The sequence below is a fragment of the Mandrillus leucophaeus genome, unplaced genomic scaffold, assembly GCF_000951045.1.
Source record: "Mandrillus leucophaeus isolate KB7577 unplaced genomic scaffold, Mleu.le_1.0 Scaffold345, whole genome shotgun sequence".
In the NCBI taxonomy this organism is placed as follows: domain Eukaryota; kingdom Metazoa; phylum Chordata; class Mammalia; order Primates; family Cercopithecidae; genus Mandrillus; species Mandrillus leucophaeus.
Window position 1 is genome coordinate 643,913 of NW_012103643.1, and position 25,768 is coordinate 669,680.

At 47.6% G+C, this 25,768-nt stretch overlaps 1 protein-coding gene and 1 pseudogene across 1 annotated transcript in view; both read right to left on the reverse strand.

Moving 5' to 3' along the window:
* EVA1C (eva-1 homolog C (C. elegans)) overlaps positions 1-25,768 on the reverse strand; it is a 122,914-nt gene that overhangs the window by 63,663 nt on the left and 33,483 nt on the right. Inside the window, exons 2-3 of the mRNA XM_011989046.1 lie at positions 6,571-6,767; positions 2,352-2,475 (exon numbers count right to left, since the gene is read on the reverse strand). Coding sequence (XP_011844436.1) covers positions 2,352-2,475; positions 6,571-6,642 — 196 coding nt within the window. The 5' untranslated portion in view covers positions 6,643-6,767. The remainder of the gene's footprint in view (positions 1-2,351; positions 2,476-6,570; positions 6,768-25,768) is intronic.
* LOC105545968 lies at positions 3,821-4,319 on the reverse strand (annotated as a pseudogene).

Below are 25,768 nucleotides of genomic sequence, written 5' to 3' on the forward strand. Positions count from 1 at the left end.
GTAAACCAGAGGAAGCCTCACACCACAGTCGCGGGGCTGGGGCTCTGCACTGACTTATCTGAGGCTCGGGCAATTTTACAAAGGTCATTTGACTTCTCTTAGAGGCTGGCTTTTCTCAACTTATGAAACATTTCAAACATATAGAAAATGTGAAAGAATATCACAACCAACAGCCATATTCCCACCACCTCAGTTCTCCAACTGTTAACATCTTGAACAAGAGCTTTTTTTTTTTTTCCCCAAGACGGAGTCTTGCTCTGTCGCCCAGGCGGGAGTACAATGGTGCCATCTCAGCTCACTGCAACCTCTGCCTCCCGGGTTCAAGCGATTCTTCTGCCTCAGCCTCCCGAGTAGCTGGGATTACAGGCGTCCGCCACTATGCCCAGCTAATTTCATATTTTTAGTAGAGACGGGGTTTCTCCATGTTGGTCAGGCTAGTCTCAAGCACCCGACCTCAGGTGATCTGCCTGCCGTGGCCTCCCAAAGTGGTGGGATTACAGGCGTGAGCCACCGCTCCCAGCCAAGAGCCACTTTTTAAAGGGCAATCTTTTACACCATGGAAGGAGGGAAGTCGAGAACAGAAAAAAAAAGAAGGCGAAGCTAATGGCAGTCAAGGGTGTCTTCAAGGCCATGACACAGTCATCTGTGAGGTTCAGCGGTGGGAGGGAAGTGAGGAAGAACACTGAGATCTTGGTGTGATTTCCTGAGTCTGTTGACTGAGGCAGGAGGTGATCCCAATGTCTGGTGCTGGAGGGAGGGTAGAGAGGGGTCACGAAGGGAGTTCCGGCGGTTCTGAATGGCTGGGCCTGCTTGTAGGTATTTGCGATTGTCTGTACATGTAAGCGTGTGTGAGCATGTATGATAGTGTGAGTGAGTGTGAGTGTGTGCATTTGAGTGTGTATAATGGGGTATAAGGTTGTGCTAGTGTGTGCCTGTGGGTGATGATGTCTATTATGAGAGGCGTGTGTGATGAGTACCTATTATATGCTGTGAGAGCATGAGTGCCTTTGCGTGTGCTGTGTTAGAAAAGCACAGGGCAGTTTCGACGTATGTGGGCCCTGGCAGGGAAGGGGTTTGATAGAAGCCTGCATATCTGCTGAAGGGTTCGGGGGGTTTGTTCCCAGTTGTGTACCTGAGACTACAGTACGAGTGTGGCCTGACCTCTCCCCACATAAGTCTGGCACCTAGGCCACCAGGATATCGGGGAACTCTGGGCTCCAGGATGGGAGCTAACAGACAACAAAATGCAAAAAGTGAAAACAGTTGTGTTGGGTGGCAGGGAGGAGGCTTAAAAATGCTTAACTTGACCAGGCGCAGTGGCTCATGCTGTGATCCCAGCACTTTGGGAGGCCAAGACGGGTGGATCACCTGAGGTCAGGAGTTCAAGACCAGCCTGACCAGCATGGCGAAACCCTCTCTCTACTAAAAATACAAAATTAGCCAGGCACGGTGGCACATGCTTGTAGTCCCGGCTACTCGGGAAGCTGAGGCAGGAGAATTGCTTGAACCTGGGAGGCGAAGGTTGTGGTGAGCCGAGATTGCCCACTGCACTCCAGCCTGGGCAACAAGAGTGAAACTCTGTCTCAAAAAAAAAAAAAAAAAAGCTTAACTTCTCATTGTTTGGTTAAACATACTGCTATCGTTTCTTTGCAACAAGGTGTGCAGGAACCTCTAATGCCACAGTGACCTATGATTTATCTCAGGCAGGTTCTTGGCGCCTGGAAGTGTGACCCACCCATGGAAGAGGGATTATTTTTGGCCATCACAAAGCTGATGCGTGTTAGAAATGGCAAAAGTCAACGGAGAAAAGAACAAGAACCAGAATAAAAGAGAGTGCTCCAGCCATGCTCCCTGTCACTCTCCTGGGGAACAAGGAGCCCCTGCCGTGGGTGAGGGCGGGAGGAGCCAGATCAAAGCTCTGAAGCAGTGGGTGCAGGTGGCAAGTGGGCCACTGAGCCTCCAGGAAAAACAGGGAGCCCCTCAATCTCAGCACAAGACACCTCTGAAAAGCAGAACCAGCTCCTCACTTTGAGGAACAGCAACAGCAGTCTCTCACCACCCCTGGGAGCTGCAGCCTCAGTACAACTGAGTTTTACAGATTGGATTCTTAAAATTCAGGCATTTGTAAGAAAATGAAGGCATGTGCAGATTCACGCACACAAAATCCCTCTCTTTCGCTCTCTCTCTCTGTCTTTCTCTCTCTCTAAAAAACTGGGTAGGATGGAGCCCAATGTTTCTATGAATGAGTTTCAAAGTTGGACAAATGCCAACGGGCAGAGAATTTTGACCAGGAGTGTGAAGGAAGCGAGAACCACACCCCAAACACACTGTCCCCCTCCGAAGTTACTTACTAGGTTGGCATTTAAAGGAGACCAGGAGGTATTTACTGCTTCCTGGACAAAGGTCAGGTCCAAAAACACGGCTATTGACCAGGAGGTGGCAGGCCCGCTGGTTCTGGCATTCGTCCAGCACCTTCTAGAAGGAGAGGGTAGAAAAGGGACAGGCTTGAAAACTGCTCACGGTGACTGCCAGACCCGAACCTGGGCTGCTCTGGGCTCTGCAAAGGGAAGGACGCCTCCCCACCTGGCCAAGCTGTGTCTAAGGCCGAAGAGCATACACGTGGGTGAGTGGATTGGCTCCCTGTCTCCCTGCTCTTTCTCCTGAAAAGAAACCTGATCCAATAGTGCCAGGCTCCTGGGAAAACTAACCTCTGATTCACCACCACGGGTGCGGCTGCTGATACTTTCAGCAAAGGCACTGACTACTGAGGCTCTAGGAGGTGCAAGCGAGGTCAGAGTACTTTCCGGTATTGGGGTGCAGGGGACTTAAAGGTCCCCTTCGAGCAGGGTCCCCTAGCTTTAAGCTGAAAGAGCTGTGACCATCAGCAATCACAGTCCTGGCCCTTCATCCTTAAACGGCCCTACACAGGCCACAGGAGAGCTGTGCACTGGGGAGCCCTTGAGGACCCAAACCCTTTCCAGCTTACGAACTGTCCCCAGGCCAAAAAACAAAAATTACAAAGCTGATTCCCACCCTCATCAAATTCAAGAGGATGGGACCCACTTCTCCCTCGGGGAGCAGTTTTCTTAGTGGAATACTCAGACTTTCTGTTGAGCATTGGGAGTAAAGGCTTTCCTTCAAATCTCAGTCTCTCTCTGTCTCCTGATTTTTTCCAGGCAGCGCCTTCGTGTTTAAGACATCTGTTCTGTGGAAGCTCACAGAACGCCCTCCTCCAGGTCCTGATAAGGCTCAGCATTTTGCTGCTGTTCTCTAGGTCCTCATTCCCAAATGGAACAAGTCCTGCCTGTGATAAACACAGAGGTCCTGAACTTGGGTCTGGTTAAAACAAAAACAAAAAGGACACCGAGCACAGTTAAAAAAAAAAAAAAAAAATTCCCAAGAATCTGCTTATTACTTTAGGTCTGAATTTAGTGCAAACACATGAGCCTCTCTGAGTCACCATGTTCTCATGGTAGCTCATAGAGTATCTCTGCGAAGAATGCTGGCCCTGCCAGCTATACCCCGTTCTCTCAGGGGCCCAGCAGATGTGTCTCAATCAGAAAAAAACACCCCAGAAACCCCTCAGACCCCAGAGGGTGCAGCTTTCAGATGACTGCATGTGGCATGGCCAAACGTCATTGTGAAACGACTCAGCCCACAGATGTCACTGGAGGGCTCCGCAGTTTCAACCGCAGAGCAGACCCCAGGGCAGGGCTGTTTCCAAACTATGTCATGAGCTAGAAAATGCAGAAAGGGGGACTTCCCGTTGACAGTGAAGGGATGGATCAGCTGTGGTCTCCCGTGTAGACGTCTCCCCACATTAAGCAACCTCCCTCTGAGGAAGCACCTTGCCTGGGCTCCGAGTGCAGCTTAAAAGACACAAAAGAAGGCTGGGCGCAGTGGCTCATGCCTGTAATCCCAGCATTTTGGGAGGCCGAGGCAGGCAGATCACCTGAGGTCAGGAGTTAAGACCAGCCTGACTAACATAGTGAAACCCTTTCTCTACAAAAAAATTAAAAAATTAGCTGGGCGTGGTGGTGGGCGCCTGTGATCGTAGCTACTCAGGAGGCTGAGGCAGGAGAATTGCTTGAACCTGGGAGGTGGAGGTTGCGGTGAGCCAAGATTGCCCCATTGCATTCCAGCCTGGGCAATAAGAGCGAAACTCTGTCTCAAATAAACAAAAAAGACACAAAAGTAAAGGACTTCTTGACCTCTGGTTGAAAGAGTAGTGCATGGGGATGTTTCTGGCAAACAAACCCTCCCAACAACATCAGAACTGTGTTCACAGATGCTAACCTGTCGGCCTGGTTATAGAACATCCTCTTCCCTCAGGGGTATCTGGCAGAGGCAGGTACCCGTGGAATGGTGGGGGTGGTGCCCATGCTCTAGTGTGTGCCAGGAGTTCATACTTTTACAAAGTAGCCGCTTTAGAAAAAATGTTGGTACTGGCCAATTTCATGCACCCAGGAGGGCAGCAGGTAGCCTGGGATCCAAGGATGGATGGCCAGGGCAGGTGACTGAGAAATGGGGGTGGGTCAAGAGAGGTGTAGCTCCTGGGGTGGCGCCCAACGGAGAGAATTAGGGGTAGGGTGGGTGCTATGGCTGGAACGTTTATCCCCCCCAAAACTCACATCGAAATGTAATTGCCACTGTAACAGTATTAACAGGTGGAGTCTTTAAGGGGTGATTAGACCATCAGGCCTCCATCCTCATGAATGGATTAATACTGTTTTTTGTTGTTGTTGTTGTTTTTTCAGGAGTAGGTTGTTAGAGTGGCACTAGGCACTAGGCTTATTATAAATGGCAAGTTTGGCCCCCCCGCCTCTTGCCCCTTCCATTCTTCTGCCACGTGAGTACCAGCGTTCCCCAACTCCCTAGAGGATGTAGTGTTCAAGGAGCCATCCTGGAATTAGAGACACCAAACCTGTGGCACCTTGCTCTTCTACTTCCTGACCTTCAGAACAGTGAGAAATCAATGTCAGTTCCTTACAAATTACCCAGGCTCAGGTACGCTGTTATAGCAGCACAAAAAGGACTAAGACAGTGGAGCACACAGGGAAAGCAACTTTTTGTCTCCTGAAGAAACATTGTTTCTCCTCAAGGTATAGAAACCATGTCACGGGCAGTCATTCAAACACATTCATTTTGGCCACTCAACTGGTGTGTTTCACCAATCACCTGAATACCCGGATACTACTATGCTTGGAGTGGAAGCAAGGGATGGTGTGAGAAATAGAAAACTTCTTACATCATCACATTAGTTTTGCATCTCCTATTTGGGCCTTAAGGAGAACTACACAGCATTAAAACTACTCCTATTTCTCCTTAGTTCTCCTAGCAAATTTATCTTTATCCATATTTCCTATGGTTGACAAAATCAAACAGACTTCCAACTTGCCAGCTGCTTTAAACTCCTTGCTTTAAATGTATTCATATGGAACTTGGAGGCATTAAAAAAAAAATCCAAGGCCGAGTGACTCAGTAATCCTGGTCAACTAGTTGTATATGTTAGGGGCCAGAGATGGTAAAGTAGAAGCTGCTTAGATGATTGAAAGCCATGCACAGTCTAAAACCATCACTGAAATATTAGTTTGACCATATCCTATACCAAATATTTCCCTAAATATGCCAACCACAAAAAGAATGACTTAAGCCACATCTCTCCCAATTCCTGGTACTATCTGGTAGAAGGAAGGAGTCAGTAAAGGCTGCCTAAAATAGCTCCAAGCAAGAATGACATGATTATCTATAACTGGAGAAGCAAACCATTAAAAAACACAAGGCGGTTACTGATATTTCCTTCCTTGAGTACATTTTCTTTTTTCTTTTCTTTTCTTTTTTTTTTTTTTTTTTGAGATGGAGTCCCACTCTGTTGCCCAGGCTAGAATGCAGTGGCACGATCTCAGCTCACTGTAACCTCCGCCTCCTGGGTTCAAGCGATTCTTCTGCCTCAGCCTCCCAAGTAGCTGGGGCTACAGGTGCGTGCCATCATGCTCAGCTGATTTTTGTATTATTAGTAGAGATGGGGTTTCGCCATATTGGCCAGGCTGGTCTTGAACTCCTGGTGATCCGCCCACCTCACCTCCCAAGGTGCTGGGATTATAGGCATAAGCCACCGCGCCCGGCCCTTTGAGTACATTTTCTAAGAAGTTGGTCATGACTTCAGATGTCTGCCTCAAAGAGATACTTGTGGTTTCTATTAAAGAACCCACCTTCCCTTTCTACAGGAGTATTTATGGGAGATGTAGGCCTGGAGGTTGGAATCCATCCTGGTTGTACTTTGCTATACTGAAGTAAGGAGTAAACCTACAAATAAATTCATACTGAAGTGCACAAAGGGGGGCTCTACAATAGGTAGGAATTCTATTTAGTTTTGTTGGGTAACAAATCCTTTGAGAAGCAAATAACGGCTCACCTACAAAACTGGTGATCTGTATAAATTGGGATTTTTCATGGATCAGTTGTGCTTGGATTGAACTATATAATCACAAATATATTTACACCCAGAGAGAGAGAGAAAGAGTGTGTGTTGAAACTGTATCATCTTAACATGTCTACAAAAAGCAATACCTGGAAGGTGGTGGGTGCCACACAGGTTAAGCTGTCTTCCCTCTGGGAGGCGGGCTTCTGGGAACTACACATTTGGTAATCTTGCCCATAAAATGCCGATTGGACACTTATCGTAGAATGCCGAGGGCACTGTAGATTCAAATAGTCCCCATCACAGGCATAGGTGGTGTGGTTTTGCAGGAGTTTGGTTAGGTAACCTGGAAAATATTCAGTCGGGTTACAAGAGGCCCAGGAACCCACCACTCCTCCATGGGTTTGGGGACAGGAGGAGGTTGGTTCCCCTGGGGAAGGGCTGTTCAGTCAACAACATGTGGGGTGGGGCCTCCCTAGCAGCTCTGGTGCAAAAGTCACCAAACCAGGCCCAGAGGTGGGGCACAGGAGCAAATGTCAGCTTTCATGTTGATACAGAAGTGGGGCAGGGGAGTGCTGGGTAGAGAAGGATGGGGTCCCTGGTGAGGGCTCCACCCTTGGGTTTGTGCCCATGGACCTTAGTGAGAACAGGCATTCCTGTTTCCATGTCCAAATGTTGCATTTTCCAAGACTACTCTGGCCTGCCATGACCCCCATCCTGTGCCCATAAAAAACCCAAGACCCTAGTGGGCACAGACACAAGTGGCTGGACGTCAAGAGGAGCAGAAGAGCACACCGACAGATACCAGCAGATGCCGGCAGGCTTTTGACAGTGGGGCAACATGGAATTCAGTCAGGGGCAGTTGGAGGGAGAGTCTAGCTGCTGGGCGGCCCAACTCTAGGCGAAGACCACCTTCCCACTCCATCCCCCTTCTGGCTCCCCATCCATCTGAGAGCCACCTCCTCCACTCAATAAAACCTCGCACTCATTCTCTAAGTCCACGTGCGATCTGATTTCTCAAGTACGCTAAGGCAAGAATCCGGGATACAGAAAGTCCTCTGTCTTTGTAATAAGGCAGAGGGTCTAATTGAGCTGATTAACACAAGCTGCCTGCAGATGGCAAAACTGAAGGAGACCGCTGTAACACATGCCTACTGGGGCTTCGGGAGCTGTAAACACTCAATGCTACATGCTGCTGTGGGGTCAGAGCCCAAAAACGCAACCCACGACCTGCCCGTCTACATGCTCCGTCTAGGCGTTTGAGAGCAGCAGGGTACTGAAGAAGCAAGCCATGTCCCTGTCACATGCCCTGCAAGGGGGATAAGGGAACTCCTCCTGTTTCAATGTCTAGATCAGAAACCTTGGTCTGGGATGGCCCACTGAATGGTTTGGAGGGCTCTTTCCCCTTCAGGAAGCACTAAGGTATTGACCAGGAGCCAAAGAGTCCTGAAGCACCTTTATAAACCAGGAAAAAAATCGGGGTGAGTGTACCCTGGACGTGTGGATGCCCGTCCTGAGGAAGGCTTACATTTGCTTATCTCCCACTAGTGAGGCCATGCCTTATTGGGATGAGAGGATGCAGTTTCATTTCAAGAAATCACTCTTAGCTCTGTCTTGGTGCTGGAGAGGAATGACAGGCAGGGTGCCCTGTGCAGAGAAGGGGCCTGCTCCAAGGGCATGGTGAGGGGAGGTGATGATGGGGCTCTGCTGTGGGTTGAATAGTGTCCCCTCAAATTCACATTCGTCAGGAACCTCAGAATGTGACATTTGGAAATGGGGGGGTTGCAGATGTAATGAATTAAGTTGGCGATATACTGGAGGAAGGTGGGCCCTTAACACCATATGACTGGTGTCCTTATAAGAAGAAAAGAAGAGCCACAGAGGGAAGACAGCCACGTGCAGCTGGAATGATGCATCTGAAGCCAAGGAATGCCGAGCGCTGCCGGCCACCACCCAAAGCTGGAAAAGGCCAGGAAGGAGCCTTCCCTAGAACCTTCAAAGGCAGCACAGCCCTGCCAACACCTGGATTCAGACTCTGGCCTCCAGAACTGTGAGAGGACGAATTTCTGTTGTTTTCAGCCACTCAAGCTTAGGAAATGGGTTGCAGCAGACACTGGAAATAAGACAGGCAGCCAGGCAGCCTCCTTGGAATTCCCAGGCAGCCTGCAGGAGCCACACTGGGCCCTGGGCTCTGAGAAGCTCTAAGGCCCAGCAGGCGCAGGGGCCTAAACTATTTCTCGGCAAGGAGGAAGGAAGGTTCATCCAGAATGTAGATCCCCTTCCTCCTTCTTACACCTCACGAGGTCACGGCGAGGCGGCTGGGAGGAGAGCCAGGGACTTTTCACTGAGGTGTGTGGGAGAGAGCTTGGCAGCCCTTGGCCTCTGAAGGGAGGAGGTGGCGTGAAGGAGGGCAGCTTCGGAACTTCCCAATTCCTGCTCGATGACCTGTGTGTAAAGTATTCCTGTTTAGGTTTCAAAATCCTCTCAGAAATATAATTCTCGGAAAATCCAGGCACCCAATCCAGCTCCCTGGGCTTCCCTGAAATCTGAAGTCGAAGGGGCTGAGGCAGCCTGCCCTGGGGTCCTCACACCCACCAGTCCAGAGTGCTCTCTAGAGGAAGGCTACAGACACTTTCTGGCACGCTCATTCAGACGTTAGCGGTCTTGCTGAAACTCCTTTTTTCACCCTTGAAAATCACTGGAAGAGTGGCCAAGAAACCAGCCATCCTGAGTAAGTTCACTTAGAGAAGTAAAATCTAACATCAGTGGCACAACGGACATTGGCACCAGGAGTGTGGGTCAGAGTCCTGCCCCTTGGAACTACATCATCACTTGCACAGTGTACCCCCCAGGCACCAAGAGACCAGGCCGAGACCCCTCAGTGGCCCTGGGCCTCTGGTCAGTGTCTTCTTGCCTGGCACACAGGCAGGCCCTCATAAAACAATGAGTACTGAAAGTTCCAGCCTTCTTGGTGGGTTCTCAACACCCTGTCATGAGCCACACCCTGCCCCAGGGAACTTAGGGTCACCCTGATGCTACCCGTAGGCCAGTGCCCCTTCTGAAGTGCCCCAGGCTGGCACCCCCATACTTAGATCTCTTCAGCCTCCTCATGAAAACCTTCTTGTCCATCACCCCAGCATTCCCCAGACTATGCTAAATAAGCAGCTGACCACATGTCAAATCAATTTTCAGAATGTGCCTTTGGTTTAATATTCACGGCTTATCCAAAAGACCATGTCACTATAGCTAGATGAAAAAAAAATCACAAGGCTCCGGAGAAGCAGAGCCACAAGATGGACGATACCTGGGTCCCGGGTTCATGAAAAGAGGAGCTGCCTGCTCCACAGACTATCACATGAGTGGGAATGAAACTTTTGCTGCATTTAGACCATTACCTTTCTTTACTCTGTCACATCGTCTATCCCCGCTAAAGAGAACTTGACCTCTGCCAGACCATTTACATCAAGACCTGTATGTGCAGTGCAGTGGCCTGAGCCTTCAATCCATGCCCCACCTATCCAACCGGCCTTATCATATTCTTATTCTGAGAGTGGTATTCTGGGGGCAGAAGCTCAGTGCATAGAACTGACTAATGCAAGATCCTTCAGGCGCTTTGCACTTTGAAGTCTATCAGTCCTAGCACAATCCAAGTACAAAGAAGACACTTCAGCAGTACAGCCTGCCCTACACTCAGTTCAATTCCTTCTTCAAAAACCTAGACCCGGCCAGGCGTGGTGGCTCACACCTGTAATCCCAACACTTTGAGAGGCCGGGGCAGGCAGATCACCTTAGGTCAGGAGTTTGAGACCAGCCCGGTCAACATGGTGAAATTCCATCTCTACAAAAAAAGGCAAAAAATTAGCTGGGTGTGGTGGCACACCCCTGTAATCCCAGCTACTCTGGAGGCTGAGGTGGAGGAATTGCTTGAACCCTGGAGGTGGAGGCTGCAGTGAGCCGAGATAGTGCCACTGCACTCCAGCCAGGGAGACAGAGCAAAACCCCATCTCAAAAAATAAATAAATAAATAAATAAATAAAAATTTAAAAAAGAAACCTAGGCCCACATTCAGACAATGGAATGTTACTTAGCACTAAAATGAAATGAGCTATCAAACCACAAAAGATATGGAGAAACCTTAAATGCATATTCCTAAGTGAAAGAAACCAATCCGAAAAGGCTGTGTACTGTATGATTCCAACTATATGACATTCTGGGAAAAGCAAAACTATGGAGACAGCGAAAATATCCATGGTTGCCAGAGGTCAGGAGAAAGGAGGAATGAATTGGTGGAACACAGAGGATTTTTAGGGCAGTGAAACTACTCTGTGCGATACTACAATGGTGGACCCATGTCATTGTCCATAAGTCCAGACCCATGCAACGTACGCCAAGAGTGAGTGCTAATGTAAACTATGGACTCTGGGTGATAGTGTGTGTCAGTGTAGGTTCATTGATTATGACAAATGACCCACTCAGGTTTGATACTGCTAGTGGGGGAAGCTGTGCGTGTGTGTGTGTGGTGAGGGGGAGCAGAGGTTGATGCAAACTCTGCACTTTCTGCTCCATTTTTCTTTTCTTTTCTTTTCTTTTTTCTGTTGTTGTCTTGCTCTGTCACCCAGGCAATCCCAGCCTCCCAAAGTGCTGGGATTACAGACATGAGCCACCGCGCTCAGCCTCTGCTCCATTTTTCTATGAACCTAGAACTTCTCTAAAAAATTAAGTTTATTTAGGGCGGGGCACAGTGGCTCACGCCTGTAATCCCAGCACTTTGGGAGGCCCAGGCGGCGGATCACAAGGTCAGGAGATCGAGACCATCCTGGCTAACACAGTGAAACCCTGTCTCTACTAAAAATACAAAAAAATTGGCCAGGCATGGTGGCGGGCACCTGTAGTCCCAGCTACTCGGGAGGCTGAGGCAGGAGAATGGCGTGAACCCGGGAAGCGGAGCTTGCAGTGAGCCGAGATCGCGCCACCGCACTCCAGCCTGGGCAACAACAGCAAAACTCCGTCACAAAAAAAAAAAGAAAAAAAAAAAAAAGAAAAGCGAGTAGAAGTTAAGAAAGTCAAAGATGGCTCATGTGGTAGGCAGAATAACGGCCCCCAAAGATGTCCACAGGCCTTAATCCCCAGGGCCGGTGATTACGTTACCAGACATTCATGGTAAAAGGGACTTGGCAGATGTGATTAAGTTCAGGATTTTGAGTTGGGGAGATTATCCTAGATTATCTCGAAGGGGTTTATATAATCACAAGAGTTCTTAAAAGGAGGAAGGTGGCTGGGTGCAGTGGCTCACACCTGTAATCCCAGCACTTTGGGAGGCCGAGGTGGGTGGATCATCTGAGGTCAGGAGTTCGAGACCAGCCTGGCCAACATGGTGAAACCTCATCTCTACTAAAAATATGAAAATAAACTGGGTGTGGTGGTGCATGCCTGTGATCTCTCCCTACTTGGGAGGCTGAGGCAGGAGAATCTCTTGAACCCGGGAGGTGGAGGTTGTAGTGAGCTGAGATAGCGCCATTGCACTCCAGCCTGGGCAACAAGAGAGAAACTCCATCTCAAAGAAAAAAAGGAGGAAGGCAAGAGAGTCAGAGTCAGAGAAAGGAGTTGTGACAATGGAAGCAGTAGTTGGAATGATGCAGCCATGAGCCCAAGAATGTAGGCAGTCTTTAGAAATGGGAAAAGGCAAGGAAATAGATTTTGCCCTGAAACCTCCAAAAGGAATGCAGCCATGCAGAAATCTTCATTGCAAACATCTGACTGCCAGAGCGGTAAGAGAACAAATGCGTGCTGTTTTAAGTCATTGAGTTTGTGGCAACTTGTTACAGAAGCAATAGGAATACTAATACAGTTTGTATAGATGACTGTTGCAACAGTGTGGTGAAGATGAGAGAAATAGAGCTGTAACTGTAAGAACTGATGTTCAGGGAGAGATTTTTAAATAATTGTAATTGAGTTACAGTTGAAAGAGGCTTGTGCATATATGTATGTGTATAGATAAATACATATGCAGATGACCCTTAGACCATATGTATTAGATTTCTTTCTCTACCCCCGCTGCCCCGAGACGGAGTCTCCCTTTGTCGCCCAGGCTGGAGTGCAGTGGCGCGATCTCGGTTCACTGCAACCTCCACCTCCTGGATTCAAGCAATTTTCCTGCCTCAGCCTCCAGAGTAGCTGGGATTACAGGTGCCCGCCACCATGCCTGGCTAATTTTTGTTTTTGGCCAGGCTGGTCTGGAACTCCTGACCTCAAGTGATCCACCCACCTCAGCCTCCCAAAGTGCTGGGATTACAGGCATGAGCCACTGAGCCCAGCTCATATGTATTAGATTTCTTACTGTGGGTTATGGTCTGACAAGTTTGAAGGGGGATATTGTCAAAGACTGCTCAAAATGATGAACCGTGGGCTCCAAGCTAAATATAAGAAAGGAAATGAGCACAGAAGAGGGGAGGGGCCCAAGGGACCAGAGATCCTGCTGAGGACCAGCAAGGTCAGAGTGAGGGAATCACACAGCAGGCTGGAAAGGCAGGAGGAGGCTGTGCCCACGAGTTGTTTGAGGAGTGATTTCAAGGTGGATTTGCAGGTTATGGAAGTGTCCAGGAGTGGCCACGGACGGAGGCAGAAGAGGTTGATGGAGAGGGTTGCTGGAAACAAGGATGCCAGGACTGAGAGTGAAGATGCCCTGTGGACCAGGCGTCTCCCAGGATGAAGGTAGGAAGTGGGGTGGAGCAGGAGCCAGATGCCAGGGTCGTCCTTAAACAAAAGGCAGATGACAGATGAACTGCTCCTAATCTAACGCCCTTTCCGGCATGCTCCTTTCCCAGTCGGCAAGCTCATCATTTCAGTGTGCTGGGCAGAGTCATGCCACTGAGCTTTCCACACCTTGGTTTCTTGGCTGGTTCAAGAGAGATCCTTTTTAAAGAACAACTACGAATGCAGCTGTTTATTAACGATTCCCTCCGGGTAAAATTAGCCATCGTGTTGGATCAGTCAAAACTGCTTTATTTCTTAATAGTTTCAGCCAGAGCTTTTACAATCGAACTCTATTTGTGGGCAAGTATTAACTATCCTGAAAGATGGCAGATGGGCACACTCTGTTAAGAAATCAGTCCTGGAATCCAGTAGAGCCTGGAGATGCTCTGTTGATCCTTGTTAAACTGGTGAGGAGAGGAAATGGGAGGATGTAGACTCTTTTTCTTTTTTTTTTCGAGACAGAGTCTCACTCTGTCACCCAGGTTGGAATGCAGTGGCACAATCTCGGCTCACTACAATCTCCACCTCCCAGGTTCAAGCGATTCTCCTGCCTCAGCCTCCCAAGTAGCTGGGACTACAGGCACGTGCCACTATGCCTGGCTAATTTTTTTTTTTTTTTTTTGGTAGAGATGGGGGTTTCACCATGTTGGCCAGGCTGGTCTCGAACTCCTGACCTCAAGTGATCTGCCCGCCTTGGCTTCCTAAAGTGCTAGGATTACAAGCGTGAGCCATCGTGCCCAGCCGGATGTAGACTCTTTTTTTATCAGCTTCACATCGTTCAGGGATCTTGGTACAGCTCCTGTGCAACTCCAGGATACTCTTCCCTGGTGAATCCTCCCACTGTGTATCAGCAGAAACTCTTACGGCTACTGCCATGGCTAAAACCTTCCTCAAAGGAGTATCTGGAAAGGCCTGGGTTGAGCAAATCTTAGAACAGCTTAAACCAAAGTTCTAAGGTTTTCATTTTTTGAATCAGATCAAGAGTTCATGACATGAACCCCTGAGAGTGGTGGGAGCTCTCTTCTGTCTTCTGAAAGACACAGGGAAGTCCTTCTTTGGAGCGTCATCTTTATCACATTTACAATGAAAATCCATTAATATTCAAATAATCCACTGACTATAGAAAGACCAGTGTGATAGGAAAATAAATCTTGGGGCCCCATACTTACTAAGCCAAAGGGAAAAGTCAAGCTGGGAACTGGGTCACATAAACCTGCCTCCTACTTCGTTCCTAACTAAGACGGCTACAAAGATAAAAAGCTACATACATCCCTTACCTTTTACCCGCAAGGAGATTCCTTACAGGCCCCAAGATCTTTGCTTGAAAACAGTTCTGGTTGAATTTCACGCTGGCAATGTAAATTGATAGCTTATCCACAGATGCGGGACGGGACAGAACTCAAAGTCATCCTTCTACTCGCCTGAGACAAATGCATATCTAGTTGCTTCCCCTGCCCTATTGTTTACGTTATCTCATGTGAAATTGCAGATTCACTTACCCAGATGAAGTGACAGCATGAATGACTATTTCCTCTATTCACTCTCATATGAAAATTGGATATTCCCCCAATATCCATCCTTTCCCCTTTAAATATTGAAGCCCTTAAAATTATCTTTGGAGAAAGGCATAGACCTGTCTCCCGGGTGAGTGTCCTTAACTTTGGCAGATAAACCCCCTAAAATGATTACAACTTGCCTCAGTCATTTTCATTGATTTATACTGGAATAATGTAAGTGATTTTCAAAGAATCATGGTACATGTCCCAAACTGTTCTACAAGAGTGTGATATTATGAAATATATATTTGATCTTTCATGTGTTTCCTTCCATACAACTCCTAAAACCCTTAGAATCTCCAAAGTGATGTGTTTTTGTATGCTAATAAGTTGACTCATGGCTGGCAGCCCCTAGCTAGCTTCAGGATGGGGGCTGGTCCCTGGAAAGACCAAGGCAAGATTAGAGAGTTGGGACTTTGAGCCCACCCCCCAATTTCCAGGGAGAGGACAGGAACTGAAGGTTATGTTGGTCACTCATGGCCAGTGATTTAATCAATTGTGCCTATGTGATGATGCTTCTATAAAAATCCAAAAGAACTGGGTTTGGAGAGCTTCTGGATGGCAGAACACGTACAGGTTTCTGGGGAGCAGGGCACCCAGGCTGGGCATAGAAGCTCCTCACTCCTTCCCTCATCCCTTTCCCTATGTGTCTCGTCATCTGTATCCTTTGTAACAGCCTTTACAGTAAACTGATAAACATAAGTAAACTTCCCTAAAGTTTTTCTGTGAACCACTCCATATTGATGGAACCCAAGGAGAGGGTCACGGGAACCTCAGCTTGAAGCTGGTTGTTCAGAAGTTCTGGAGGCCCAGACTATGACTGCTGGGAAGAGGGGCAATAGTCTTGGGGACTGAGCCCTCAATCTGTGGGATATGACGCTATCTCCAGGTAGATGGTGTCAGAATTGAATTGGAGTATACCCAGCTGGTATTTGCTGCAGAATTGATTGTTTGTTTGTTGGTGGGGAGGAATCGCCAAACATTTGGTCACAAATATATTCTGTGTTGATTGTTGTTGAGTGAAAGAATACAGAAAGTACTTTGAGTTTTAATGTGTGTGTGTGTCTGTGTGTGTGTGTGTTTTCACACAATTGATGTCAGAAGTGGGATTTGCTGGCCATGGCCCTGGCTCATAGAAACATGTGCTTTGGGAAGAGAAAAAATAAGAGGAAGGAGGATAAGGGATCTTTGATTCCTGGATGGTCGCATGGTCACCTATGGTATGAAGTCACAGCTGTACTGCACTCAGTTACTAAAGGTGAAAGTTACCACTGGAATTTGGAGATGGATCCAACTCTTGGGAAGTTGGTTCGCTGGATGTGCAAGGAAATGCAAACTAATAATAAAGAAGTGAAATATGCAATCTGTTGGTTATTGTTATGTGTAATAGCTAAAATAAAAATAAAAGAGAGCGCTAGGTCCAGCCTCAATGCTACACCAAGCTTAGATGTCAGTGAGTCTGAGCTTTGGCCACTAGTTTTGGAGCCATTCCTAACAACAGAAAATGCCTCTGAGACGTGTGGTTACCAAGAAGGTAGTCAATGTGGGGGAAGGGCAAAATCAAGAAACTACTGAAACCAAGGGGTAGAGTGTGAAGGAACTGTTTTATTTTGTGGTTCAGTATCATCAACTCCCTGAGGGACCTTTACTAAAATGGACTGTGAGAGTAACTAATTTAGGGGCAGCATCTTTGGTTTTACATGCTACAGAGGGGAAGCGCATGTTTGGGTTGATGCAGGATCCACAGCTCACTATGGAACAACCTCAGATGGCTATATACGATCTGGACATACAGCAGGTTATTCCTGAGGCAACAGCCAGCCTAGCAGACCGGATAAAAGTCACCATAAAGTTTGTTTACCCTGAGAAGGGGGACTGTCCAACTCCACCTATAAATGCCAAGTGGAGTGCCCAGGATGAAGCAGCTAATATGCTTTGTATGCAAGCCACGTGGGACTGGCTTTATGACAACTGGGATATCCACCCACTAAATATGCCTGTTACCCAGGTCATGGGAAATGCTGTGATTAAGGGGGCCCCATTTGCATGGACACCTCATGCAATCTCACTGCTGTAAAATCAAGCTATGGTCGGAGAAGACTTATTGAATTTGCTATCTCAGCTTCCCCTCGTGGGCCTTATAGATGCTAATAAATACATTAGGGCAATTAATAAAAGAATGCGGAAAAGCAGAGGACAGAGTCAAAGGACTCATCCCAGGAAGGTGGATGTATTTAAGCAGTTATTAAGAAGTAAAGAGATTAAAGAAAACATTAATAAAGCTAAAATGAAGAGGACAAAGGGAAGCGCCATGGGACTCATCCCATCAGGCTGAAAATCTTCAGTGGTGCTTAAGAAATAAGAAAAATAGAATGGAAATTGATGAGGTGAAAACAAAGGTCTTAATACAACACTACTGAAGGTTGGGTGGACCAAAAAGAGCCCTTGCTGGCTGCTAGCATTAAGGAGTTCCGGATGGGTTTGCTGTATTCACCCTAGTTTGGAGAAACTTTAAAAGTCATTAGGCAGAGATTACAATGAGAAAGCTGACCAGCAATTGCCTGGGCCAATATTGAGGCAGGTTCATCAAGATAAAGATGGACAAAAGGGCCAAGGTTCCTTGGCTCAACCCTCTGCTGGCGACTTTTGCACTGGCTGGTGGAGAAGAAAAGCTCCTGGGTCTAGAACTTAAAAATGTAAGGGTTGGTAGAATTATGCAAGTTGGTGTATTTGAACATGCTTCATATGAAATGGTTACATCTCTTTTACCTGATTATATTAGGGAATGGACTTTGTATCTGACTTGCCCTTCAAGCCATATTAATGGGACGTGAGATGGGAGCCAGTAAGATTGCCCCAGCCCACACAGTACAGAGTGGAAGCTGCTGAGCTGGGAGGGACATGTTCTCCATTCGATAACCCCTCTACAAAGCCTCTAATGCGGCATATGGCAAAAGCCTTTCACCGTCTCCCAGCGACGACTCCCGGCCCATAAAATGACCTTGACACCTGAAATACCCAATGCTGTCTCAGGTAATGTCATAGAAACACTCTCATGAGGCCAGGTGCGGTGGCTCACACCTGTAATCCCAGCATTTTAGGAGGCCGAGGTGGGCAGATCACTGAGATCAGGAGTTGGAGACCAGCCTGGCCAACGTGGTGAAACTCCATCTCTACTAAAAATACAGAAAATTAGCAGGGCATGATGGTGGATGCCTGTAATCCCAGCTACTCGGGAGGCTGAGGCAGGAGAATCACTTGAACCCAGGAGGCAGAGGTTGCACTGAGCCGAGATGACACCACTGCACTACAGCCTGGGCGACAGAGTAAGACTCTGTCTCAGAAAAAAAAAAAAAAAAAACAAGACCCAAGATTGCCAGGTGTGGTGGCTGGCACACACAGACCTCTTGAGCTCAGGAACTTGAAGTTGCAGTGAGCTAAGAGCACACCACTGCACTCCAGCCTGGATGACAGAGCAAGACTCCATCTCTAAAATGGGTAAATTAATAAAAATCCCAAGACTATGGCTCAGCCTGGGATTAGGGTGTGTGGCTGTGACAGCCACCTCTTGGAATTGGTGGCTTCATGTTTTGCTGTGAGGATTAAATGATATAATGGGCATAAGCATCTTTTTTCTTCTTTACCATAAACCGCTACACATCTCTAAGGTATTACAATTATAGTGTAAGGGTTGTGTTTGTTTGTTTGGTTTTTGAGACGGAGTTTCACTCTTCTTGCCCATGCTGGAGTGCAATTGTGCAATCTTGACTCACTACAACTTCCACCTCCTGGGTTCAAGAGATTCTTCTGCCTCAGCTTCACAAGTAGCTGGGAGTTACAGTGCTTGCCACAATGCCTGGCTAATATTTTTTGTATTTTTAGTAGAGACTGGGTTTCACCGTGTTGGTCAGGCTGATCTCCAACTCCTGACCTCAGGTGATCCACCTGCCTAGGCCTCCCAAAGTGCTGGGATTGCAGGCATGAGCCACTGTACCCTGCCATGTACTGTAAATCTTGAAGAACACTAATTAACATAGAGCTTCCATTGGTACAATGCTGAACAACCCAGCTCTAATCAAATTACATTCGCAGCCAGCCCTCTCAGCTCTGAGCACCTTGATGTAAGGTAGACAGCTCAGAGACCAGTACATAGCCCCGTGACTGCCCTCAGTCCAGACACGTCCCTGCTGAGCCTGGAGGAAAAGGGAACCCTCCCTCCCCACCCTTCCTCCCTCCCTCCCTTCCCTTCTTCCCTCCCTCCCTCCCTTCCTTCCCTCCTTCCTTCCTAATAATTAAGATCTAAAAAGTTACTAGTATTTAGAAGAGGCCAAACAAGCTGTACATTCTTCTTCTCTTTCTTTTCTGAAGCCAGAGGCTTCCAATGAAGTCTGAGTTTCCTGAGGGCTGACGTTGCCTGAGTCACTCTGAGCACAGGATATAAGAACCTCAGTCACTGGCCCCACATTGGTGTGCTAAAGTCCCCTAATCTCCAGGGGCCAATTTCACAATCTTACTTCTGGGAAGAGAAAGGAATTCAATTGCTACGTCCTTGCCTTCCCTTTTTTTTTTTTTTTTTTTAATAGCGTGCCACCCTCCACTTGGTAATGCTTTAGATGAAAGACCACACCCTTGTATTCCCAAATACTGAAAGGTGTTTTTACCTGTTTGAAAGTCCTTTTCTAGAAAAAGATGTTCTTTTCTTTTGTGTTTGTGAATGCATTTAGAGAACTGGCAATGGCATGGGGTTGGGTGGTGGGGAGCCATGAGTCAGGGGTCCTGAGGATACAGGAAGGAGCCCATGAACAAGGGCTCAGGACTGGGCACTACACACCCAGGGGCATCAAGATCAAAAGGTGAAGTTAGGTCTGAGTTTAAGTCCTTCCTCTAGTCCCAGGTGTGAGAATAAGAAGGTGAACCTGGAGGTTCATTGTAAAGAGAACTAGAGCCACCAGCCTGTTTTTTTAGATATTTGGAGGGTTCCCAAGTTAGGGATGACCAAGGATAGCTTGTGACCACTCTTAAGTGATGAGCTCAGATCCTAGTCCTGAAACAAACCACAGAGGAGAGAAGGTGAACTGAGAGTCCAGACAAGGCAGAGACAATATATTTTCTTCCTGAGCACACGGGAGTAGTATATTTCCCAGCCCGCCCTGCCCCAATCTCTCCTTGCAGTACAGTGGGCCAGTGGAAAATTCTGGGCAATGGAAAGAGGGCAGAAATGATGCTTGCCACTTGAAGGTCTGGCCCTTGAGACCCCTTGTGACCTCCACTCCCTCTCTCTCCCGTTTGCTGTCACAAGTGGACGACAGAGGGGACAAGGACAGACTCTGAGGCCCCAGAAGACAGAGGAGGCACAGGATGGAAGAAACCTCATTCTGGGCTACACCTGGACTTTGAATTCTTGTAGTTAACATTGGTTTCTGATAGTCACCCAATTATCTCCCATCTTGTCACTTTTTCTCACTTCTTTTCCCTTTCTGTACACCAACCCTCTGATTCATCAAGCCCCATAGTTTTCCCCCATATATTCACATGTATTTTAAGTGGATTTTCCTATGTAGTTGCCCATATGTATATTTATATGTATGGATTTCAGATTTTTGTGGCTGTCTCGGCATTTGTCTACACATGTCAATCCATTGCATGGATTTCCGACTCCAAACAAAAATCTAAAGTCCCATGCCACTGGGGCCCCTTCTGCTTCATCCGACCTCATCCAACCTTATCTCCTGCCATTCTCCTGCTTGACTTCAGCCACAGTGCCTTCTTGTTTCTCAAAAACGCTAAGCATACTCTGACCTCGGGACCTTTGCTTTGACTGTCTCTCAGCCCGAAGCAGTCTCCCTCCAAACATCTGCTTTCTCCCTTCCTCCCTTCATTCAGCCTCTTGTACCAATGTGGCCTCATCAGTCAGACCTTTCTGGGTTGCTCTGCAAGACAGCACACCTCCTGCCCCACACCCCTGGCTCTGCTGTATTTTGCTGCCTAGAGACCTGTTGCCTGTTTCTCCCCTCTGCGATGTAAGCAAGGACTTTGCTTTATTTATTGCTATATCCTGAATAGCTAGAAAGACTTTGTCATATAGTAGAATGGCAGAATGTCATCATATAGGAAAATGAAGAGTTCTTTTTCTTTTTTTCTTGTTCTTTTTTTTTTTTGAGAGGGAGTTTGACTCTTGTTGCCCAGGCTGGAGTGCAATGGCATGATCTTGGCTCGCTGCAACCTCTACTTCCTGGGCTCAAGTGATTCTCCTGCCTCAGCCTCCTGAGTAGCTGAGATTACAGGCATGTGCCACCACACCTGGCTAATTTTTTGTATTTTTAACAGAGACAGGGTTTCTCCATGTTGGTCAGGCTGGTCTCAAACTTCCGACCTCAGGTGATCTGCCCGCCTCGGCCTCCGAAAGTGCTGGGATTACAGGTGTGAACCACTGCGCCTGGCCCAATGAACAGCTCTTGAATGAATAACACAGTGAAGAAGACTACCAGAGCAAGAGCAGATCAAAAGTGAATAATTGAGTAGTAGGTTCTAATTAATCCTCATCAGCAACCAACATAACCCAGGGCTTACAGATTTCTCTATGTAATATGCTACACGCACATCTACAGAAAGAGAGAGGGAGAAGCACATCAGTCAACCAATTTTAAAAAGTTACTCTAAATGTACTGTGTTGGTCTTGAATTACAATCTTTAGATTACACTACTATTTTATTTCAAACAGGACTGGTAGAAACTTCTTCATGCCTTTTCAACCAAAAGCCTTCAATCCTATAAAAATGAACACCTTGTTCTTTGACCAAGTACCAACCTTAGAAAGTTATGCAGTGAACACCATCTGAATTAGATTAATTTAAAAGTAACTGGATCAATCCCCCTTTACCCCAAGCATCTAAACGGAACAATTTTCTTTTCTTTTCTTCAGGACGCAGCGTAATCCCCAAACTACAGAGCCACTTGGCGATGAAGCCAGGATTGCAGTGCATTTGATAACTTAATGCAACTTTTTACTAGCACTTAAAACTCAGATATGAAATCTACACTTGATCTTTTCTGCTTGGAATTGGCCAGATTAGTGGTTCTGCCCCCATGTACAACAAAAGGCTTTCAGAAACACTCAGGGTCGCTAACCAATCGGAAGGACCAACAGAGCTCGACAAACAGACAGGAGGGTGGAAGGACACCGCTTCACACCCCACCCACTTAGCCTTTCAACTCTGCCCACTTTGAGGATGTGTAGGATGATCAAGGTAGGCATGATATACCTACCTTAACTTCAAGGTAGAAATTAAGACTTGAGGGCACTTATTTGGTGCCTTATTCAGTTAATTGGAAGATTATATGGTAATTTCACTGCTCATAATAATTAAACCTTTTTTTCCACTTTAGGGATGATAATGACATTTGGAGAGTAGTACTATAAACCTCAAAAATCTATTTTGAAGATGATCGGATTTAGGAGGATAGGTTTGCTGTACACTTGACCGAACTGCTTTGTTCCCTCAAAGCAGCAAAAAAGCCAGAACCTGGAAGTTTCTAAAACTTGAAGCAGATGTAAATGGCAGATCCAAAAAGCCGTGCCTAGAGAACAGGTCGGACGACCGGCTATATCTATTCCAGCCTCCCCATTGGCTCGGTGGAGGATTTCGGACAAGTCTCTCAGTTTCCCCTTCTTTGGTTTCACCTTAGAATGAGGGGAAGTCACAGCATTTCTTCCTTTGCATTTCACAGAAACACAGGAGGCTGGATTGACAGTCAGCAAATGTAAAGAAATACGGGCGCCCACACGGTAATTATGCTGGCCTGGCCTCAAGCTTCATATTCATCCTTAATTGATTCCCTGGCACACTCGCCAGTGACCTGGCTCAGCTTCACCGAATGGCCCCAAGGGCCCATACTTTCTTAATTCTCCTGTGAACCCTTTATTCACTACCCTTCATCCTTCCTTTGCTGACTGTGGTCGCTTTTGACTGCCCCAATCTTTTTTTTTTTTTGAGATGGAGTCTCACTCTGTTGCCCAGGCTGGAGTGCTGTGGCGATATCTCGGCTCACTGTAACCTCTGCCTCCCCAGTTCAAGTGATTCTCCTGCCTTGGCCTCCCGAGTGGCTGGGATTACAGGCGTGTGCCACCATGCCTGGCTAATTTTTTTTTTTGTATTTTTAGTAGAGACAGAGTTTCACCATGTTGGCCAGGCTGGTCTCTAACTCCCAACCTCAAGTGATCCGCCCGCCTTGGCCTCCCAAAGTGCTGGGATTACAGGCATGAGCCACCAAGCCTGGCCTCAATCTTATGCTTACTATTCTTAATCTGTTGCCTCATTTTATAGCCACAGCTCAGGTGACAGCTGAGGGAGGACATTCGTCTGTCTCTGAGCCTGTAAGACTTCTATTTTCTTCCCCACCCTCCAGGAATCCCTTTTTCTAGCTCTTGGTTGCTGGCCATCTCCTGGATGGTTAAGTTGAAAATCTGACCTCCAGTTCATTGGTGCATCTACAATCAATCTTCATTACCTGCAGATTCTGTAGCTGCAAATTCACCTACTTGATAATGTTTATTTACAACCCCTAAATCAATACCAGTGGGGCCTTCCTGGATGTGCGCCAGGTGGTGAAGAGGTTCAATGGCTGATATGCACGGTCCCAGCAGAGCTCCATCGAGGAACCTCTGCCTTTTGGTTTCAGCTCTTATACCATAAATGAACAACCTTTTCATGGTCGTTTTTGTTTTGTTTTGTTTTGTATTGTTTTTTTGAGACAGAGTCTCACTCTGTCACCCAAGCTGGAGTGCAGTGGTGTGATTGCAACCTCCACCTCTCAGGTTCAAGTGATTCTCCTGCCTCAGCCTCCTGAATAGCTGGGACTACAGGCATGTGCCACCACAGCCAGCTAATTTTGGTTATTTAGTAGAAATGGGGTTTCGCCATATTGGCCAGGCTGGTCTCAAACTCCTGACCTCAGGTGATCCACCTGCCTTGGCCACCCAAAGTGCTAGGATTACAGGTGTGAGCCACCACGGCCAGCCAGGGTTCTCTTAAAGGTAATGGAAAGAGGAGAATTGGAATGGCAGAGAGAGAGAGAGAGAGAACTAGGACCCTGCGTGAATGAATCAAGTTGAGTTGGAGAGAAACTGTATTTATAGGGAAGTTAAGGCTCTGAGTTTGGAGGCCAAGCAGGGTGAGGGTGAGCAGAGCCGTGGGAAGGAAAGCAGGGCTTCAAAAAACAGCTGCTCCTTCTTGATAGACGCAGAGAGGAAACAGGAAAGACCGCAGGCCATGCAGTGTTATTTGTAGCACTTGAATAGCTTGGCTCTTAGAGTCGCAAGGCCTCCCGCTAGTGATCCACAGATGCCATTGGAGGGCAAAAGCGCTCGCTGCTCCCTCATTCGTCACCAAGAAGACCTGGTGTGGCCCTGGCCTTAAGGACAAGTTAGTCAATTGCTTATTGTACATCACGAAATGAATGCTGGGAGAGAGGAAATGCAGGGTGTGTAGGGAGAGGGCAAAAATGGTTACATTTCATCCCAGAGATGAGGAAGGCTTTCGGGTGGGAGGTGACGCCAGGAGGTAACCAGGTAGAAATGACCCTCGAGTAGCAGGGACAGGTGTGCAAAGGCTCAGAGGGAGCTTCTCCAGGATCAGCAGGGCTCGATTGTAGGGTGTTAGGCTGTCACAGAGGCTGGGGAAATAAGCAGTGCCTTGCTAGGAATTCTGAATTTTAACCTGAAGGGACATGGGAGCTACTGCAGGCTGGTAAGCAGGGCAGTGATGCTATTTGGATTGCAATGCAGAGAAACCTTGGGTTGGCCTGCATCCAATGGACTGGAGAGACCCTTGAAGAAATCAGGGTACAGGCAGTCCTCCGGGGGAGAAATGAGGAAGGTGCCAACTGAGACCACAGCAGTGGGGAAGGGTGTGAGAGGGAGGGAAATTGAGATGTATTTAAGGGTGTTTGGCCTGTGCAGTCACACAGGGCCCATGCTGAGAGGGGCCCCGAGCTTGGCTTAATACTCTGATGTTACTGTCTTAAAATTCCTCCTCATTTTATATTTGAATCTATGTTTTGTTTTGAGAAAGAGTCTCGCTCTGTCACCCAGGCTGGAGTGCAGTGGCGCCATCTTGGCTCACTGCGACCTCTACCTCCCAGGTTCAAGTGATTCTCCTGCCTCAGCCTCCCAAGTAGCTGGGACTACAGCCACCCGCCACGACACCTGGCTAATTTTTGCATTTTTGGTAAAGAGTGGGTTTCACCATATTGGCCAGGCTGGTCTTGAACTCCTGACCTCAAGTGATCTGCCCACCTCGGCCTCCCCAAGTGCTGGGATTACAGGCGTGAGCCACTGCACCCTGTCTGAATCTATGTTTTATCAGTGAACTCCAACGGGGAAATAGAACATGTGCGTGGGCAGACGAGACACCAACAATATGAGTTACCACTGCCCCTTGCCACCGCACTCCCCATGGCATGTCTGCCGTGCAGTAGGCATGGAATCTTGGTGGGTCTGCAGTGCATGGGAGCCCAGCGAGGCTCCAAGTGAGCATAAAGAAAGCCTACTATGTCCACAATGGAGTCTGCAAGAGATGCTGACAGCACCAAGAGGTCACACTTTCTCTTACAGAATCAGAATTGAAAACCAAGTCAATGGCATTCTAAGAAACATGAACAAACAAGGAACCCTTTCCCAGCCTTTTCTACTCATCTGAATCCTTGTAGTAGCCAACCACTTCCACTGGAAATGATGACATAGGAGATGCAAAGATAGCAGAGTCATAGTTATTCTTCCTTTCAATTCTTCCTTACACATCAGTAAGCCAAAGGTAGAGAGTGGCAGTAGATAGCATAAGTGTGAAAAAGTGAAATAAAAACAGCTGAGTGGCCGGGTGCGGTGGCTCATGTCTGTAATCCCAGCATTTTGGGAGGCCGAGGCAGGTGGATCACAAGGCCAGGAGTTCGAGAACAGCCTGGCCAATATGGCAAAACCCCGTCTCTATTAAAAATACAAAAATCAGGCGGGCGTGGTGGCGGGCTCCTGTAATTCCAGCTG